The following is a 17,970-nucleotide window of genomic DNA, read 5'->3' as shown; positions in this document are numbered from 1 at the left end:
AAATGTTATTCTTATGAATTATTATTAATAAGAAAAAAATCTCTATCTATCCATCTATCCATCCATCTATCCATCTATCCATCCATCTATTAATCCATTTAACCCAGACCTGCCCAAAGGATATCATTCTTCCCATATAATGATATTTACATTATATTGATATGAAATAGTGGGACTTGACTTGCCTAGTGGGAGGCTACGCCCGGTGATTCAATGCTGCCCTATAGGAAAGCAGGCAGCAGTTAACCCCTCCCTCCTGCTATTAAGGTCCAGCAGACCACCAGTGGGTCACCCTGCTTTCTGGCTTTTCAATCTAGGTGGACAAGCGCCCACAGTTTCCAGATGGTTGTGCGTGTTCCTCAGCTCTCTCCTCGCCACAGAAGGAAAAGAATGGAAGGAAACCAGCACAAGTTGGAGGCAAACATCGCGTTACTCGGAGCCGAGAGCGTCGGGAAGTCTGGTAGGTAAAACGAGACAGGTGTAGTGATGAAAGGTACTTTATTTTTTTCCTCCCGGGTTTGGATCAGTCGCGTCACTGAGTAAAACGAGTCAGAGTTGAGAATTCAGCATTGAAATTCTCACAAGAATGATTTAATTCTGTTAAAATGATTCATGGAGGCGGAGGAACGCAAACTCCCGGAAATCCCAGAAAATCTCTAATCTAAATTTCGTAAAATATAAACGTGTATTTATTCATTTTGGCAGAGACAATGCAAACGTTGAATCACAAATTAATTTACTTCCTTCAAAATGATTTATTTTTGTAAATGTAGATCAATCAAATTCAAGACCTGACCTTGGACTTTAATCTAGTCATCGATAATTATTTTCAGCTTAAAAATCAAAGATTCACTCGCTGCTTTGACTCATTAAAGCGATTCGTTCGCCAAGAACGAATCGCTTTCGATTATTGCGTCACTAGACAGGTGTGTTCTTTTAAATGGGTCCAGTGTTTAAATGGCACAGGTGAGTGTAACTGATGATCGGCTCTGTTCACAGCGCTCACCGTGCGTTTCCTGACCAGGAGGTTCATCGGAGAATACGGAGATATCGGTAAATGGAATGTTTGATGTATTCCATCACATTTGTCTTAATCAATGTGGTGGTGATAATGAGACAAAGTTGCTTTAATGGTTGAATTCTCCCCACAGAGTCAATCTACAGTCACAGTGACGTCATCGATGGGCGGGAAACTTGTTTTCACATCTGGGACTCTGTCTGTCCTCAGGTAAGATAGATGTGTCACTTTATTCAAATGTCAATTGAAAACGCAAATCTACAAAGTGCTAATTTGAATTCCAACTCATGTGAGTACAGAAGAGGATTGGTGCCACATGAGATGAATACATTACATTTAATTCTCAAATACCGTTTGTGACCCTGTTTGTAACAATATCCAAATGTCGATCCAAATTGGGAAATGTGTTTAGCTACCTACTATTTACTTTATGGTACAAGTTGAAAATTCAAAAGTGGATTAGCATTTCGGAAAACCATGGCTTCCATTTCCAATGGCATCAGCATTTTCATGGTCAACCAGCCTGTAAGTCTGAAATTGTTTTGCAATTTCAGGTGCTACACAGAAGTGTGGCCATATAATTGTTACCCTGATGAGAAAACTTGCATGTCAATTGATACTGCAGTTTTTTTTAGTAAACCCTTATTTGGTTATCTTACCCAGATTCAGACAACTTTTAATTTGGAGGCCAAGTCAACACCTTGAACTCTTCGTCATGTCACTCAAACCATTCCTGAACATCTTTTGCAGTGTGGCAGGGTGCGTTATCCTGCTGAAAGAGGCCACTGCCATCAGGGATTAACGTTGCCATGAAGGAGTGTACTTGGGTCTGCAACAATGTTTAGGTAGTTGGTATGTCTCAAAGTAACATCCAGATGAATGCCAGAACCCAAGGTTTCCCAGAAGAACATTGTCCAGAGCACCACACTGCCTCCGCCAGCTTGGCTTCTTCCCATAGCGCATCCCGCTGTTCAATCTCTTCCCCTGGTAAACAACGCACAAGCACCTGGCCATCCACATGATGTAGAAGAAAACGTGAATCATTGAAAAATTAGACCAGGCCACCTTCTTCCATTGCTACATGGTCCAATTCTGACTCACATGCCCATTGTAGCAGCTTTTGGCGGTGGACAGGGGTCAGCATGGGCACTCGACCGGTCTACAGCTACGGAGCCCCATACACAGCAAGCTGTGATGCACTGTGTGTTCTGACACCTTTCTATCATAAGCAGCTTTTAACTTTTTCAGCAGTTGGTGCTGCAGTAGCTCTTCTGTGGAATCAGACCAGAGGGGCTAGACTTCTCTCCCCATGTGCATAAATGAGCTTTGGGTACCCGTGACCCTGTCGCAGATTCACCGGTTATCCTTCCTTGGACCACTTTTGGTAGGTCCTTTAAAAAGGCATACCGGGAACACCCCACAAGACCTGCCGTTTTGGAGTTTCTCTGACCCAGTCGTCTAGCCATCACAATTTGGCCCTCGTCAAAGTCGCTCAGCTCTCTACAGTTGCCCATTTTTCTTGCTTTCAACACATCAACTTCAAGAACTGACTGATCACTTGCTGCCTAATACAGATAACTGAAACGAGATGAGCAAACCTGGCTAGCTGTGCTGGGCGCGGGGCTCACCATATGGCCTCCTTCGGTGGGGGAGCTGTCTCCTGTCGTCACGGGGTACCTGCGCTCTCGGTGCGCATGTCGCTGGTGGGGTGGGGGTGCCGTCTGCTGCCCTCTATTCTGTAGTCTGCATGCTCAGCAGGCGGGGGCCGAACAGGGGCCTGATGGTGGCACAGAGCTGCCCGGCATGGCGGAGGCGCATGGCGGACCGCTCTGCGCCCTTGGCTGATAGCTGTAGGTTGGCTGCCACCAGGCATGGGAGGTGGGTGCGCTGGGGCACGGTTGGGTCTGGGGGGGGTCCGCTTGGTTGCTCCACAGCCTGCTGCACCCCTGGATCGATCTGGTCCACCTGTCCACCTATCTGTCCCAGTGCTAAAACTCATGCTCAGCACATACACCACACAATAGACGAGGGCTTGCGTAATGGGCAGGGTGCAGGCCGCCGGGTGCCTTCTGGGGGGACTGCTTGCCGTTGGGGTGTGGGGGACGGCTGTTGGCCTTTTGCTTCAGCTGCAGTGGGGCAGGGGTGGGCAGGCATGGGGGTCCTGCGGGCTCGCCCATGGGGCGTCGGGATCCGGGTGCGGGCTCCACGGCCCTCTGGCTTCTCTGGGGGCCCGGGGGTCTTCTGTGGCCGCAGGGTACTCGGGGCTTTCCTGCAGCCGTAGGGTGTCTACAGGGATGCGGAGTACGGGGGGGGGCGCTTTGGGGCCCTTTCCGCTGCTTGGAGGTGCCATGACATAATACCGACCTAAGTCATGGACACTCACTGGTGGACATCTAACACACAGGCGGTCCCATCACACACGCACACACCACACCTGCTTCGGGTGCACCCCAGCGCCCTCCTGGTTGCATTCCTCTCCTTTCCTCCCTCATTTGCTGCCATGATTATGACAGGAAGAGGCCACGTGACCAGTTGTAGTTCCAGTTTTCCTGGACCTAATTCACTGTTTTTCAATACATGTCATCCAGTTTTTATGTAAATGTTGTTTGTTTCTATGTTTGTTTATCTCACCCATGGTGGTTCTCCCCCTCTTGGAGTAGTGATCAGTTGTTTGTGGACCCAGCTATGGTGACTGAACTATTCACCATAGCTGGGTTGGGGAGGGGGTTTGGTGGTGGTTCTCTATGACCAAAAACTGTGCACTCGTCATTCTACAGGTCATCCACAGGACAGTTATTGCAGCAGTTCTTGATGATTAAAGAGTTACATTGCAGGTTGAGAACTTGAACTCCAGTTTCGGACTAACTGTCCCGGATGCAATGGCATACAAATACTGTCTGCCAGCATGCTGACAGGACAGGTTTAAAAAAATAATAATAATGCTATTCACTTCACCTAGCAGTGGGTTCTCATGTTGTGGCTGATCAGTGTATATACGTTTCTTGATGTATCACGTTTTTGTCTTTCAGGAAGACAATGGCGCTGGCCATTACATTAACAGACAACTGCAGTGGGCGGATGGCTTCATCCTGGTGTACAGTATCTGTGACCGGGCCAGTTTCAACGTGGTGCGGCAGCAGGTGCAGCGCCTCCGACAGGCCAGTGGTAAGGCGGGAGCGACGCCCATCATAATCGTCGGAAACAAACGGGACCTGCGGCACCGGCGCACAGTCTCCAGCGAGGAGGGGAGGCTCCTGGCACTCTCCGTCGACTGCGGCTTCTTTGAGATTTCGGCCGCTGAGACCTACCACGGGGTTCTGCTTGTGTTTCACGGACTGCTCGATCTCATCCGGGAGACACGGGCCCTGAAGAAAGGGACCATCGGTATCAAGGGCATCGTGAGGAGCGTTTCGGCTGTTTTCGGGAAGAAACGAAATGAGTGACGTACGTGAGATGACTCCACTATGTCGACTGACTCTATAGCAAGTGGAGCATTGACAGCTTGATACTGTAACTAGTATAATGTTTTACCCCCAGGGATGGCTTTACTCCAATACATTGAAGCTGTTGCACATCATGTGACATTGGAACATTGTAGAGGCTACAATTCCAGTTTGCTTGTAGAAGTTGTTTTGTTTTTTCCTACAGAAGCAAAGTTATTACATGGGCACTTTGAGGTACAATGGGACTGCCTCTGTTAACCACAGGCCTTAGAACACAGCATGATGGCAGATGATGAATTTCAAAGCAAATGCTTAAGGATCCAGTTGTTATTGCAATTAAATATTGTAACAATACAAATTGTTTCACACTATTATAATAAGATACCACTAAACGATAAACTGTTTGAGCAACAAACAATTAAAACTGTTCTTAGTGTGACGCTATAGAATGACTCTTCTAGCATACATGTAGCCTTAAAGGTTGTAAAAATTGTAAAAAAAAAAAAAAAAGGCACTCTAAATTTGTAAATCCTATACTGCTTGTTTAAAGGTTAAGTTTTTGTATATTCTATTTGTGTTTTGTTTTTTTTTGGTCTTAAACCGAGGCAGAGATGCTGAATTTCAGCTATGCATTCCATGTCCTGCATTTTATAATAAAATTTTAAACAATCTCACATCATTTGAATGTTTCTACCACCTGCCATAAAGAAGTTCTCAAAGTGCCTCAGAAGTTAAAGCAGTAGGTGTTATGCCCCTTTGAGGCCAATAGAGGGCAGGGCATACTTTTTTTTGCTAGCTAGAGCTAGATGAAATTAGGTAAATATGGTTATTTTACTTTGTGTTCAAGATACAAAATATATAAATAAACTTTACACAGTGATACAGTATATCAGTATATAGTCCACCGGCCAGTCCAAAAAAAAAAGACACTCCTGTTCTTCCACAGTTATCAGATGTGACTGAATTGGTGCACAGCTGATAATCATGGTGTGATGAACAGCTACGTGTCAAAGATAGTTCTGGATGTAGCTCCATTTAAAACATTTGTTGTTGTTTTTTTCACTTGTCATAAAGAGGCTGAATGGATTTCTTAAATAATTCAGCTTTTGAGATGCTGGAGTGTATTTACCAAACTCTACAGGCTAGGCTACGCTAGCTGATCCCCTCTGCAGCCATGCATTGCGCTAGCGCAGTTATGCATCCCTGTGACGCAGGGATGAAATTGGTGTCGACCTTATCTGGATCTGGGTAAGATGGACGAAAGGAAAATTTGCCAAAAACAGTAGTGCCGCTTTCAACTATTGTTTTTTTAAAATGTTGTTTATTGATGTTCTTCTTTCAGTTTTTCCACATTTATCTGAGATGGAAAATAGTGAATGGACAGGGGATCTTTACCATTTACCATGAATAATAGTAAAAACAATCCCCTTATATGGTGTTTGTAAAGTGAGAAAAAAGGAAAAACTACCCACAATTCACTCATATAAAAATATATATTTGATGGTGAATATGGAGACACCCAACGTTAAGGGAGAGAACGTCTTCATTAGTCCAGTTTTAAGCCTGGTTCCAATCAAAAACGTGACTGACGTCACTTCCGGTCGTGCTGCTCGTATATCTGTACATAAATATATAAACGAGTAAATATAGTTAAATAAAATATGCATCTTTTTTTATTTTTTTTTATTCATTCCAGGGGAACTTTAATTTCATAATGCCGCATTTATTTATTTCGGGACACTTTTTCCATAAAGCAACGTTTCCGGTTCTTATATGCAAATCATAAATGTGGAATTATGAAACAAGTCCCCTGAAATGAATAAAATAAAAAAACGATGTATTTATTGAACTATATTTATAATTTGTTTATATTTATTGTCTCATTTATTTATTTCAGGATTTATTCCAGAGGCATATTTATTTATGTATTTATTTATAAATAAATACATATTTATTCATATTGACTCAAATGGCGTTCCATATGAATGGACTTCAGGTTGGTTCTTGTCGTTTTAGGTGGGAATCAGGCTTAATAGTCCATAGCCAAGTTAAAATCCGAGTGTTTCCATGCCCCAACACTTTATAATCACCTAAATATCAGCATTATTTTAGGTCAAGGCTTGCAACACACTTTATTAACCTTGAAGTTTATTGTCAAAGTCTTATTGCTCAGGTTTTGCTATGTTTTTTGTATCTGTGTGAAACACTTTGCAACCTTTGTTTAGAAAAAGTGCAATCCATTTTATTGTCAGAAAATGCATCAAACCTTTTTTTCTGTATTTGATAATGTAGCAGCAAAACATACAAGCTCTCCACAATACAATGTCATGGCTAAAATATTATAAAATAAAATGAATGTACAAAGCTAGACGGGCAACTTTATTATTCCCCACAGGGGAAAACCATTTGCAACCTCACCAACCACTAAAAACAGTGACTTGACTTGACCATAACTTCATTATCAGCAGTAAAAGCACCTACCCGGTGAAAAGCATGACTGTCCATCAGATATGAACAAAAATATGAAACTACACACAAATGCAGTATATAATACTAATAATATTAGTAATAACAACACTAGGATCAGCTTAGCCTGCCCTTTTCAAGCACTCTCTGGTGATTCAGATGGAATTCACAAGGTTGGAAAACACATCTTTGTGAGCATTACTTTTCTCTAGCTATTTAAGTCCTGTTTACTACTGTTTGTCAAGTAACAGACTGGACTAGATAAAGTATCTGCAATAAGAGGAGTTTTCAATATTCTTTCATACATGACACTGCAGCCCGGTTTTTACAACATTTATCATCTGTGACTCTCCTGAAATTAAAGATTTCAAGTTGTTTAGGTAAACATTTAATACTTTTTACCATTTTAAATATTACAGAACTCACACAGGCTTAACCCAGGTATAGCTCTCATGAACAGCAAACAGAATACTGAGACAATTTGATCCTGACAATAATCCTGGTGTAAATGATCAGTTAATGAACTCATTACTCAGTTGTAGGTGAAATCCCTCCAAGTGTTCCTTTAATTTCTCCCTGATGTCTTTTGTCAGTCCGCCGGCACCGCCACCGCTGTGCGGCTCTGGAACTTGTTCCTCCCCCGTCACCTGCCCCAAGACTGTTTGTAATCCCACTTCAGACACCAGTACGCTGTGCACATCCTTACCCTCTTCCTCTGTCCAGACCCCATCCTTCAAGCCATCTTGGGCAGACACGGGCACGAGGAAGAGCCGCCCCCCGGTGCTTTCCTGCAGAAAAAACACCTGCTGCGGTAACTCCTCGGGAGCATCCAAACCAGCGGGTTCAACTTCCACAGGACCCGAGTCTGAGAGGAGCGAGTCCTGGTGAGAAGCAGCACTGCACTGCAAATACTGAACCTGGGCGCTGTGCGGCGAAGCCCAATCAGAGGTCAGCTGGTGAGGGTGCGGTAGGGGTTGGTGGGCAGGAAGTCGCAAGGTGCTGTGTAGGTTAAGAGCCTCCAAGCCTTCTCCTAGCGGCCCTTCCAGAACCACCAGCTGCACGCTGTCGGAGCCATCCATGACATCCAGGGAACAATGGTAGTTCATGTTACTTTCCCGCGATGCGTCTGCTTCTCTGGCTGTTGAGCTTTCCCTGTGACCAGACTGTTTGATCAGCTGCGGCCGCTCTTCAGGACTTCCCTGCGCATGAGAGCTCGATGAGCCATGGCGCACCACAGGCTTTCCGTTCTTTCTGGAAACCGGGCGCCTTGCTCTGCCGACACTCTCCTCGCGAGTCCGCCCACAGTAGAAGCAGCAGCCGCCCTCCTCTTCAGACAAAGCGTTTGGGTCTGCTGTGTGGAAATGTCCAGCCCACTCCATGTGTTCCCTACCTACGTAGCCAAACGGCTCGGCCTCCTCGGCTTCCGCATCCACCCTGCCCTCTTCCCGGTTAACCAGGAGAGACCCCCTGCTTCCCTTACTCTTCGGGCTGTCTCTTGGCTCAGTGGGCCTGTGGCGCTTCTCGCGGAGCCTGGACACGGCGACACGCAGCCTATTCTCCCGCCGCCGCGCTGCGTTCAGCTGCCGCAGGGCCTTCTCTAAGCAGTCCACGGCCCGCTCGTAGCGTCTCCTCCATAGCAGGGGGCAGAGTTGAGCGTAGCTGTGCTCCTTCGGCAGGTAGAACCCGGGCGGAGGCGGTAGGCGCCTCATGTAGTGGGATGGAGAGAGGGGGCGAGTGGGAGGTTGAGAACAAGGAGCAGCCGGGGAAGGGGGGCGCTCTTCCTGCTGGGGGGGGATCTTGGCCTCAGAGGTGTCCTGTGGCCGGCCAAGCTTTTCTGTACTTTTTGGCGTAGAGTTTTGGACTTCATCTCCATCTGTGTTCTCCGCTCCCTTGGTCTCCCCTTGAATACTTTCCCGGACAACCACCTCTCCTTTGACAGACTGGGTTTTCTTCCTAAAAGATAGAAGATGTAGAGTGATGCACAGACATCCTGAGGCACGTGAGATGTTTAGTTCACAACCCTCCTTCATGCAAACTCCCGATTTCAACAATTCAATTCAAATACAATTTAAACCTTTTTTTGTTCCAATCCTTATTGTGTTAAACAAATTAAATCAATTACCACAGTTATTAATGTATTACAGCCAGGCAGTAATCATGAGCTGCTTAACTATACAGCAATAACTACAAAAGCAATAACTAAAATGACTGCTAACTAGTTTGTGTTGAAGACTTACATTCACCAATGTTTAAGAACATTTCATTACAATCAATATTCTATTTGTCAGTGTCAAGACCTAAGTTAAAATTTTATGTTTGACTGTTTTTGCTCTTGAATTTATACTGATTGTGAAATTATTTCAAGTTTGTAGCATTATTCCTAAAAAGGAAATGTACCCGCTTGTACCAACGGGGGGTGGTGATTCCGTATCATTGAGGTTTACCTGAGGTGAAAGTCTTCCCGCTTTCGAGGCCTCCCTGGTCCTTTGCGTTTGGTCTCTGGTATGGCGTCAAACACCGTCGGGAACGCGTCTTCCCTCAATCTGCGAATTCCACTGTGAAAGGACAGTAGGTGAGGTGGTCAGTCGTACACATTTTATGCTTGCATTTATTGTTTGTAAATGTAATATAATTCAAGAATCATGATGACACCATGGACCTATAGCCGTTGAGTTCAAAGCTCTCCAGGGTGAAATGCTTGGAGCAGAAATAGACAAAGTCCGTTTGGGGATCCCACAGGCCTGAGCGATGGGAGTTTGTGATCCATAGATTCCTCCGGGTCGCCCCCTTCGGTAGTCTGGTCATCACGGTGGCAAATTATTATCATGTCTGTACATAAAGACTAGGAATATGAAACTAGAGCTGATGCTTTACATGTGACAGGTAACAAAACTAAGTCTTACTTGTGAAAGGTGATGCCAGCCTTGCGAGTTTCGCGGTTGTCGCGAGATTTACAGCCGCCAGCCGAGCAATGTCTTGGCATCTGCAAGTGACACAGTGTGAGTTGTACAGTGCAAAAATGGTATTTGGGTAAAACCTTTAATAAATATGTAAATATTGAATAGGGCGGGATAAAACCAGGGCCATGAGGACTGAAACTATTCCTGTTGCCGGGTGGCTATGGAAGGAATTCAATGTCGCAATTCACAAATATATATTATAGTATAAATAAAAATACAAATGGAAAATGATGAATAAATAGCACAACCTACAAATCCATTCCAAAATTTTTAAATGCAAAAAAAAACCCCATACATTTCCATTAAAAAAATCCATCCAAATGTCAATCAAGAAATAAACAAACGTCCCCCGCGATGCACACGTGAATGAACCGTTTAAATGCGTGTTTAGGCATTTGAGGGTTGGGAGTGATCAAAACATATGAAAATATATTTAATCACATATAAATTACACTTTGTTTATTTGTAAAACAGTCTACACAACACAAGGAGTGTACATTATCTATTTGTGGCGGGAGACGTTTCTGTTATTTTACAATTCAAACCTCAATCGAGATTTGTGGATTGTAGTATTTAGTTATTCATCTTTTTTGCATTTGTATTAGTTTTATATTATATACGACGTGTGACGCAGAATTCCGCCCATAGATGGCGCTTGCCGTCACTAAGAGCGCTGCACATGCACCCGGCGTCCTGTAGGGGCGCCGTTTGTTGCGATCAGATAAGTTGCAGTAACATAACAAGTTAGCCGTCAGGAATAAAAGGACGGTGTTCGGGCAGAATCGTGTCTATAACGCAAATTGTTGCGAGCATGACACGGCTTTTATCCGTCAAATACAACAGATGTATTTAGCTCGAGGTCTCTGTTTTGGATACCGCCCACGGATTTATGTTTGCATTGCTCGCTCACGTCAAATGGCAGCGGTGTCGCCACCACTATCGAATATGGTACACTGTCTGAGATGGCACACACTTTATATGATTTGTAAAAAAAACAACCGCCCAAACACGAACATATCAGCCCTGAAGTTGATACTAGTTATTTATTAACAAATATTTGAAATGAAACCTTTGCATGCGACGCTTGGACCTCACGAAAATGGCTACCCTCCGCGTCCCCGGCACTACCTCGTTCTCTGCGCGTCCGCTGCTGTCCAGCCGCCGTCAGCGCCGTCTAGCGCTGGGAGTGTTCGCTGGTTGTCAAAAGAAGCCTGTTAGTGTGATGCAGGAGGTAAAGAAATGATTTCTTTTTTTTTCTGTAAGTTTTTAATGAAAAAAAGATTGGTCACAATCTTTCTTTGTTTTTGGTTATTACATCATCCTTATTATAATTCGGTTTGAGTTTAAACTGCTCATGAGCATTTATTGAATTACTCACATTATAATAATACTTTTAGAGCATATTATTTGCATGCAGAGTATTAACTGTTGAAAAGAAACTTCCCAGTGTTGCATTTAAATTAAATGTAATTTCCCTCTTTTATCTATTTAAATGTGCCTGGAGATAACACTGTAGGTTGTCCCAGTTCAAAATACGAGTTAGACTTGAGGGTGGTGAGAACACTTCCCAAACTTGATGATACTTGGATGCAGTGTTTTGCCAAACCAAAGCCACCATGAATTCCCACGTTTTTAATGTTATTTTCACTCTGGGACTTTCTTTAAGCCAAGAATCAGTGGGTGCAGGTGAGATGAATAAATATTATACATATACACAATACATTTTACTTTATTGTAATTAAATAAAAAACACACATTCTGTTTAAGTTCATTAACAACAATAGTGACTTGATTAAAAAAGGTTTTTAATGTATAAAAGCATTTCTACACAAAGATAAACACAAAGGCCTTAATGTAAAATGTTTTCTCGTTACAGATGGGAACACTCCAATTTTAATGGTGGTGTCCAATATGAGAAGCAGGTGAGATGCCATGTATGTATGTATGTATATATATATAAAGACATATAAAGTTTTTATCTATTTTTTTACAGTGTGTGGAACATGTTTTTATACTATAATGTTCTGGTATACACGTATTTAACCCCAATCGCACACTTTCTCACAATTAACATTATTTACATTCAGGCCGGCTCTGAAGATGATTTCACCTGAACTCCATCTTTTTTCCACACGTCCTAATTCCGGAGGTGCTAGATTATTTTCTACTGCATTTTATAACAGCTGCTGCAGACCCATCCCTGCTGTGGATACTAGTGTGGACTGTATTGACACAACAGAGGATACATCCAAATTTCAGAATACAACATCTGAGAGAAGCAGTAACATCTTCAACATCGGGCTTAGTCAGTGTTATTACTCTCTGATTCAGACCGTAGCAGGTTTGTTTAGAGAATACACAGTCACAGGTGTCTCAGGAATTGTTTCCATGATTGCAAATTCCTCTGTGAATCTCTTAAAGTTAATCTGGCCAATTAATTTGATCAACTTGGAGAATTTCCAATCCACTCATGCAGGGCAACTGTCCTATTACCGCAATATAACCCCACGGAGCAGGGAAATTGAACAGGACTGCAAAATCATTTTGATTATGGGGGAGGATCCTTTAGCAATGGAGTTAGCCACCTACCTTTATGATACACGTTCCTCCACCGTGTCCACCTTATTGATGTACCACAATAGCATGCTAAGTGTTATCAGGGACTGGAACTTCCATTTGGTTCAAAGTAGCCATGTCCTAATGGTTGGTCACAGCAACAAGGACAGAAAGGGGATATCCAAGATAGGTGGATATGGGCCACAGGAAGTTGCCAGAGTTGTGTCCACCCTAGAGAGGGAAAAGGGTCACATTCAGACCATCCGCTTTATCAGCTGCAACCTCGGAAACGATCTTAATTTTGCAAAGTCACTGCTTCAAACGCTTAGATATTTCAACATGGAGACCACACTTTACATGTACAGCTCATTGGTGTCTGTAACCCCTAACGGGGAAATAGTGTCCACAGACAATGGAATGTGGAGGTACCATGACGGCAGCAACGTCGTAGTTGTTCAACTCGATGGAAGAGGGAGTCTGCGAAGATCTGTTGAATCTAGCTACAGAGGGCAGTTAATCCCAGATTACAACGGAAAAGCATTGTACATTCAGACTCTGGAGTGGCCGAGCCATCCTCAAATGTTTGTCCCTGAGCAGTTACGCCGAAAGTATCCGTCCATTGACTGCCTGGAAGGGCTCACTTGGAGCTTGTTCTTTGAGGAGAATGAGAGAAGGCGCGCTCCGGATTACATCCCAGACGACAATCAAAAGCACATGACAGCCGTTTGGCTGAAGGAGCCCGAGAACCCAGCGGAAAACATGGTGTTCAAACACATCACCAACATTCTGGATCTGCTGGTGGAAATCCGGTACAATGCCAGGGAGGAAGTCATGTCAGACCTTTACTACATTCTGAACGACTGCATTTACAATGTGGAGAGGACAACGTTAAACGTGACGCTGGCGGGGAAATTCATGAATCCCGCCGATCAAGACGAGGTTCAGAACTTTCTGGACAATTTCAATGACCAGAGGGATCAGTCCTCGCTCCGAGAGCTGAGGCTCGGCCTAAAGCCCTCAAAGTTCAACGACTTCTGTCGCCAGACATTCCAGCTGCGGCAGTGCACCTATAACTGCGAACGCTGGGGCCACTACTTCATGGCGGCGGTGTTCTCGGCCTCCGTGCACAACTTCCACACCTACTCACTCTTCCTCATGAGTGTCATCGCTTGTGAGGTTGGCCGCCTTCAGGGTACAGAGAGTTCCGTCTGTGTGGCTTTTGCTGGAGACGACCACCCCATGGCGTCAGACGAGCCCTGGCCTTTGCATCCTAGACGGGGGTTTTACGGCTGCTCACTCGACAGTCTTAGTCTTGTGTTCTCAAGACAGGAGAGCCTGGCTTGGTTGGACAAAGTTGTGTCAAAGGAGAATGCCCTCTACATCAAATCCAAGCAAACGATGGGCAATGTTGACCATGACCAGCAGACTGAGCTTGATATCTTTGGACGTGTCAAGGTGATGAATAAGTACGTGTTCTCGTCCTTTCTGGAGTTCTTTCGAGGCACACCCGAGGGGAAAAAGCTCAAAAGAGGGTGCATCATCGCTCCTCAAGAGAATTACAATTGATTATGTGGCAGTGAGGCAATTGCAACCCTAAATGTAGCATCAATATGATTGAAAAAATGTTATTATTGCTTTGTGATTTTAAAATTTCCAGAATATAATGTATCAAATAGTAATCATCAATTAAGAGCACCCTTCGAAGACATCGCAGAAAAAGAGAGATCCTGCCAGATGCAAATCAGGAAATTGTATTCAAAGCTAGAGACATGCAAATTTAAGAGATACATGTTGAGTTTGATAACAGCAACCAATAAAACCTGTGCACGATTACAACTGTGTGTCAGTAAGCAAAAGAAGTGGTGGGAAGAAGCGCGTCATGAAGTCGTTGTCTTCATCCAAAATAAATGATCATAACTTAATAGCTTTTGTGCTTGACCTATTTTTTATAGTTTCACAATGGTCAGAGAATACAAAGAATAACAATAGAAATACATGAAAAATCTAATATGAGAGGGGTAAAACAGGGGTAATTGTGTAGGGTAAATCACAAAAACCATCCTGCTAACACAAAGGAAATACTGTACACTCATTTGTCAGAGGGTGCAATTTAATGAACAGTTCAGGCTTTCATTCAGATGATTTTAATTGTCAACTAAACATACAGAACGTCAGGTAAACAAACATTTATATTTTCAAATCACATTTTTTTTGGCTGTACTGTTATAAACAAAAAGGGTGGAGTTACTTGAATATGTTGAATGGGCACCGACCAAGGTCAGAAAATGCAGAAGTTAATGAGGGTTGAGGATGACCGTTACACAAGTGAGATGTTTTGGGTTGTTTTGGGTTTTGTTTTATTTTTTGGGGGGGGGGGGGTTATGGCTACTCTAGTGGCGGTGACTCCCCCCTCACATGAGGATGCAGTTGCATTTGGACACCTTCTCTCCGCTGAGCAGGCCATGCTGATTGCTGGCTATTGACTGGATCAGGCCCCAGAAGTCCTTAAAGGAGATGTCCTGGCCACTGGACACGCCCATTTTTTGGAGGATCTCGCCCATTCCCTGGTCTGAGCCCATGGTCTGTCAAAGCACATAAGGCAACATTTTATATATACAGTATATTGTCGTAATTCAAAAGTTTATGCCGTTTTAACCCATATCTAATAAAATAATTAGATAAATAATAATAAAAAAATTAAGAATAAATATAAAAATAATAAATTGAAATTGATTTTAAGAAAATCTGTAAAATTACATTATTGGTGAACATTCGCTCCTCATACCACACACATTCTAGTCTGTCTTTACACAATGCACAATCTACATTTAGGCTGAACATAATTTTTTATATATAAATACACAACAAGCATTATGCTGCACAGCCACTTATCTTTATATTTTTGCCTTGAACTCTTAATATATAATGAACTTCTACCTGTAGTTATGTTAACTTACAGTAGTTTCTACCATGAAGAAAATTAAGTGCCATTATATATAATATAATGATATAACTGAAATTCTACATGCTATCTGGGTCAATAAATGGGTTATTCCAACCGAGCAAATACATGTCAACTGTACCCCAAACACTGACGTGAAGAAAAAAATGGATTGCATTACTTTATTTAGTTAAAAAGGAAACATACAGTGGTATTTTGAGAGATATTTGTTTGAGATGGCTGATCTGACAGCCAGACTCAAGTCTACGTCACACCATATCTGACAAACGACAAAACATACCAGAAGTCCATTCATTACTATGGAGGGTTGGACACAAAATGCTATGACACTCTGCAGTGCAGAATTTCTGCGTCCGATCGAGACTGCAGGATGCGTTCAAATCTTCAACTCACACGACAACATACGTATTTTGTGACGCAAAACTCAGATGCAGTTCACCTGACGGCCACTGGCCACTGGGGGGAGGATCTGGTATCAGATGCGATTACGGATTTGGTGTGAATCAAGCTCTATGGCTGGGCATTAAAAACAGTTCCTAAGCAATGTGTTTTCTCCCATTCATACTGAAAACACGAACTTAAAAAATTCCTACAGTTTTAGACTAGTAATATCTCAATAAACCTTTTGTCTTATTTCTTATTCACTGCACTGAAGAGATAAACTACCTAGTAATATAGGTATTGAAACTCAGATTGTAACAGCTACACAATCGTTCCTCACATACAGTATTTCTCTCTTGCTCTCCAATTTGTAACTCACACACACACACACACACATTGTGACTTCTGGTATGCTGTCTGCCAACCCTTTTTAACATACCTTCAAACCACATAATCAAAATGACAGCAGCTACGGGACAAGCATGTCATCAGCTTGGAAGACGCGAGTCGTTTTTAGACCAAAATTTCAAAAGTTTAAAATTACAAAAGGCCTTTTGACACATTTAAGATCTGTTGAAGAACAGTGACAAACACTGGTATCTGCAGTTATGATTAGCAGTATAATACAGATAATAGCATAATAGAGAGCCACTGTCATTCTTGACTATGAAATGAAACTGTCCTATACCAGCTCCTTCCTCAACCAGTTTGGACATTTTTGGAATGATACGGTGCATTTCTGTGTGTGTTATTGTTGAGCCGAATAACTTAAATCAAAGTAGGCGTTCATTTACATTTGAAATAAGCGTTCTAATAAAAAAAAAGCCACAAAACACGGATGGGGCAGGGGGTGGGGGGGGGATTCTGAGGTGAAAACACAAACCAACACAACAGGAAAACTGCCGCAACAGTTTGTCTTTAAGGTTTAAGCTGCAGGATTCTCTTTGTTCAGCTCTGACCCTCGAGGGGGGGGGGGGGCTGAGCTGCTTTAGTCTCAACTTTTCAGCCAAGCGAGTGTTTTCCCGCGTCTCCCTCCTTCGGTTTGTTTGTTTCGAATAAATAAAGCGGCGAGCGCCATTTCCAAGCCACCTCGGTTAATCCGTGGAAATTCGAAACCGCTTCGGGTTGACACTCGGGAGGAGGAGGAGGTAACGGATTTGTTTTATCCGACCTTTGTGCACGCGTTCACATTTGATACGATTGACTCTCTGGATAATCATTGAAAAATCATACACGTCATTGATCGATATGAATACCTACAAGCGATATTGACAAAATCAAATATCACAATATGTTTTATGTTAAGCCTTAATACCTGCTGATATGATAAATCCCACATCGAAAATGTTGAATTATATTACCAACAATTCGATAATGTTGCATATCAAGCATACCAAAAATTTCAAATGTTTTATCTGGGAGAATAAATGCAATCAGGGAATCACCTGCCCGGCTCTAGAATGTTGTGTGGATTGACTGTGTATTGAATGTGTTTCTGTTTTGTTCACGGTGACCTGTGTTCTCTGCCCGCTCGTTCAAATGCTGAGTAAAATATATTTGTCGAGTGAGTCACGCCCTGCTGCTGGAATCAATGGCAGGCAGGGCCAGACGGAGGGGGGTTGAGACGCACTTGCCACATTTCCACCCGGCAGTCACGGCTTCGCCCTATGGCGGTGCCATACTTAATTTAAATTTGGCTTATTTTTTATCACAACCTGTTGCAGGAGGCCTGTTTTGTTGTTTGCCTAGGCGTGGCCATGTCTACATTTGAATACACATAGCCTACTTATGTTTGGTTTAGCTGAAACTGAAGCTGCCTTCATTTGTAACCTATGTGCATTTGGATCCCAGGAGGTAGAATCTTTCTTTTTACCTTGGCCACGGTGGGCAGCTGGGAGGAAAGGAGACCTTTGAACTCCTCCATCTTCAGCGCGGAGCCATTGTCAGCCGAGGCTTTGTGGAACTCTGTGACGAGCGTGGTGATGGCCTTCTCGAGATCTGAGTACTGAGATGATGGAGGGAAGCAGATGGCGAAAGGCTTTAAATCACTGGAATAAGGGTCTGCAAGGTCTTGGGAACTGATAGCGTTGGACTAGGTTGTCAAAAGAAACATTCCTTCCATTAATTTCTTGTACAAGTGTTAATATGGTCTGTATCTTGGTAGAAGTTCATACGCTGCCACTC

At 43.3% G+C, this 17,970-nt stretch overlaps 3 protein-coding genes across 4 annotated transcripts in view; 1 reads left to right on the top strand and 2 right to left on the bottom strand.

Annotated features, from left to right (window-relative positions):
• Nucleotides 1–342: 342 nt before the first annotated feature.
• Nucleotides 343–4,461, top strand: LOC307239766 (ras-related and estrogen-regulated growth inhibitor-like protein; the record flags this gene model as incomplete). The annotated part of the gene is made up of 4 exons (XM_080013322.1): nucleotides 343–460; nucleotides 1,000–1,053; nucleotides 1,152–1,228; nucleotides 4,048–4,461. 4 exons carry the CDS (start codon nucleotides 343–345, stop codon nucleotides 4,459–4,461), a joined length of 663 nt encoding a protein of 220 aa, XP_079869448.1.
• A 2,978-nt stretch (nucleotides 4,462–7,439) lies between these two features.
• On the bottom strand, nucleotides 7,440–9,910 carry thap7 (THAP domain containing 7; the record flags this gene model as incomplete). Its single annotated transcript, XM_080022386.1, has 4 exons — nucleotides 7,440–8,880; nucleotides 9,372–9,482; nucleotides 9,587–9,724; nucleotides 9,831–9,910. 4 exons carry the CDS (start codon nucleotides 9,908–9,910, stop codon nucleotides 7,440–7,442), a joined length of 1,770 nt encoding a protein of 589 aa, XP_079878512.1.
• A 4,654-nt stretch (nucleotides 9,911–14,564) lies between these two features.
• The window catches only part of s100v2 (S100 calcium binding protein V2), an 8,559-nt gene continuing 5,153 nt past the window's right edge, over nucleotides 14,565–17,970 (bottom strand). For both annotated transcript variants that reach the window (XM_080002391.1, XM_080002390.1), the window contains exons 2-3: nucleotides 17,660–17,791; nucleotides 14,565–15,025 (exon numbers count right to left, since the gene is read on the bottom strand). In XM_080002391.1, coding sequence (XP_079858517.1) covers nucleotides 14,855–15,025; nucleotides 17,660–17,791 — 303 coding nt within the window. In that variant the 3' untranslated portion in view covers nucleotides 14,565–14,854. The remainder of the gene's footprint in view (nucleotides 15,026–17,659; nucleotides 17,792–17,970) is intronic.

The sequence above is a fragment of the Zeus faber genome, assembly GCF_960531495.2.
Source record: "Zeus faber genome assembly, chromosome: 1".
NCBI lineage: Eukaryota > Metazoa > Chordata > Actinopteri > Zeiformes > Zeidae > Zeus > Zeus faber.
The sequence above is the reverse complement of the archived record's forward strand: the minus strand, read 5'-3'. Positions and strand labels throughout refer to the sequence as shown.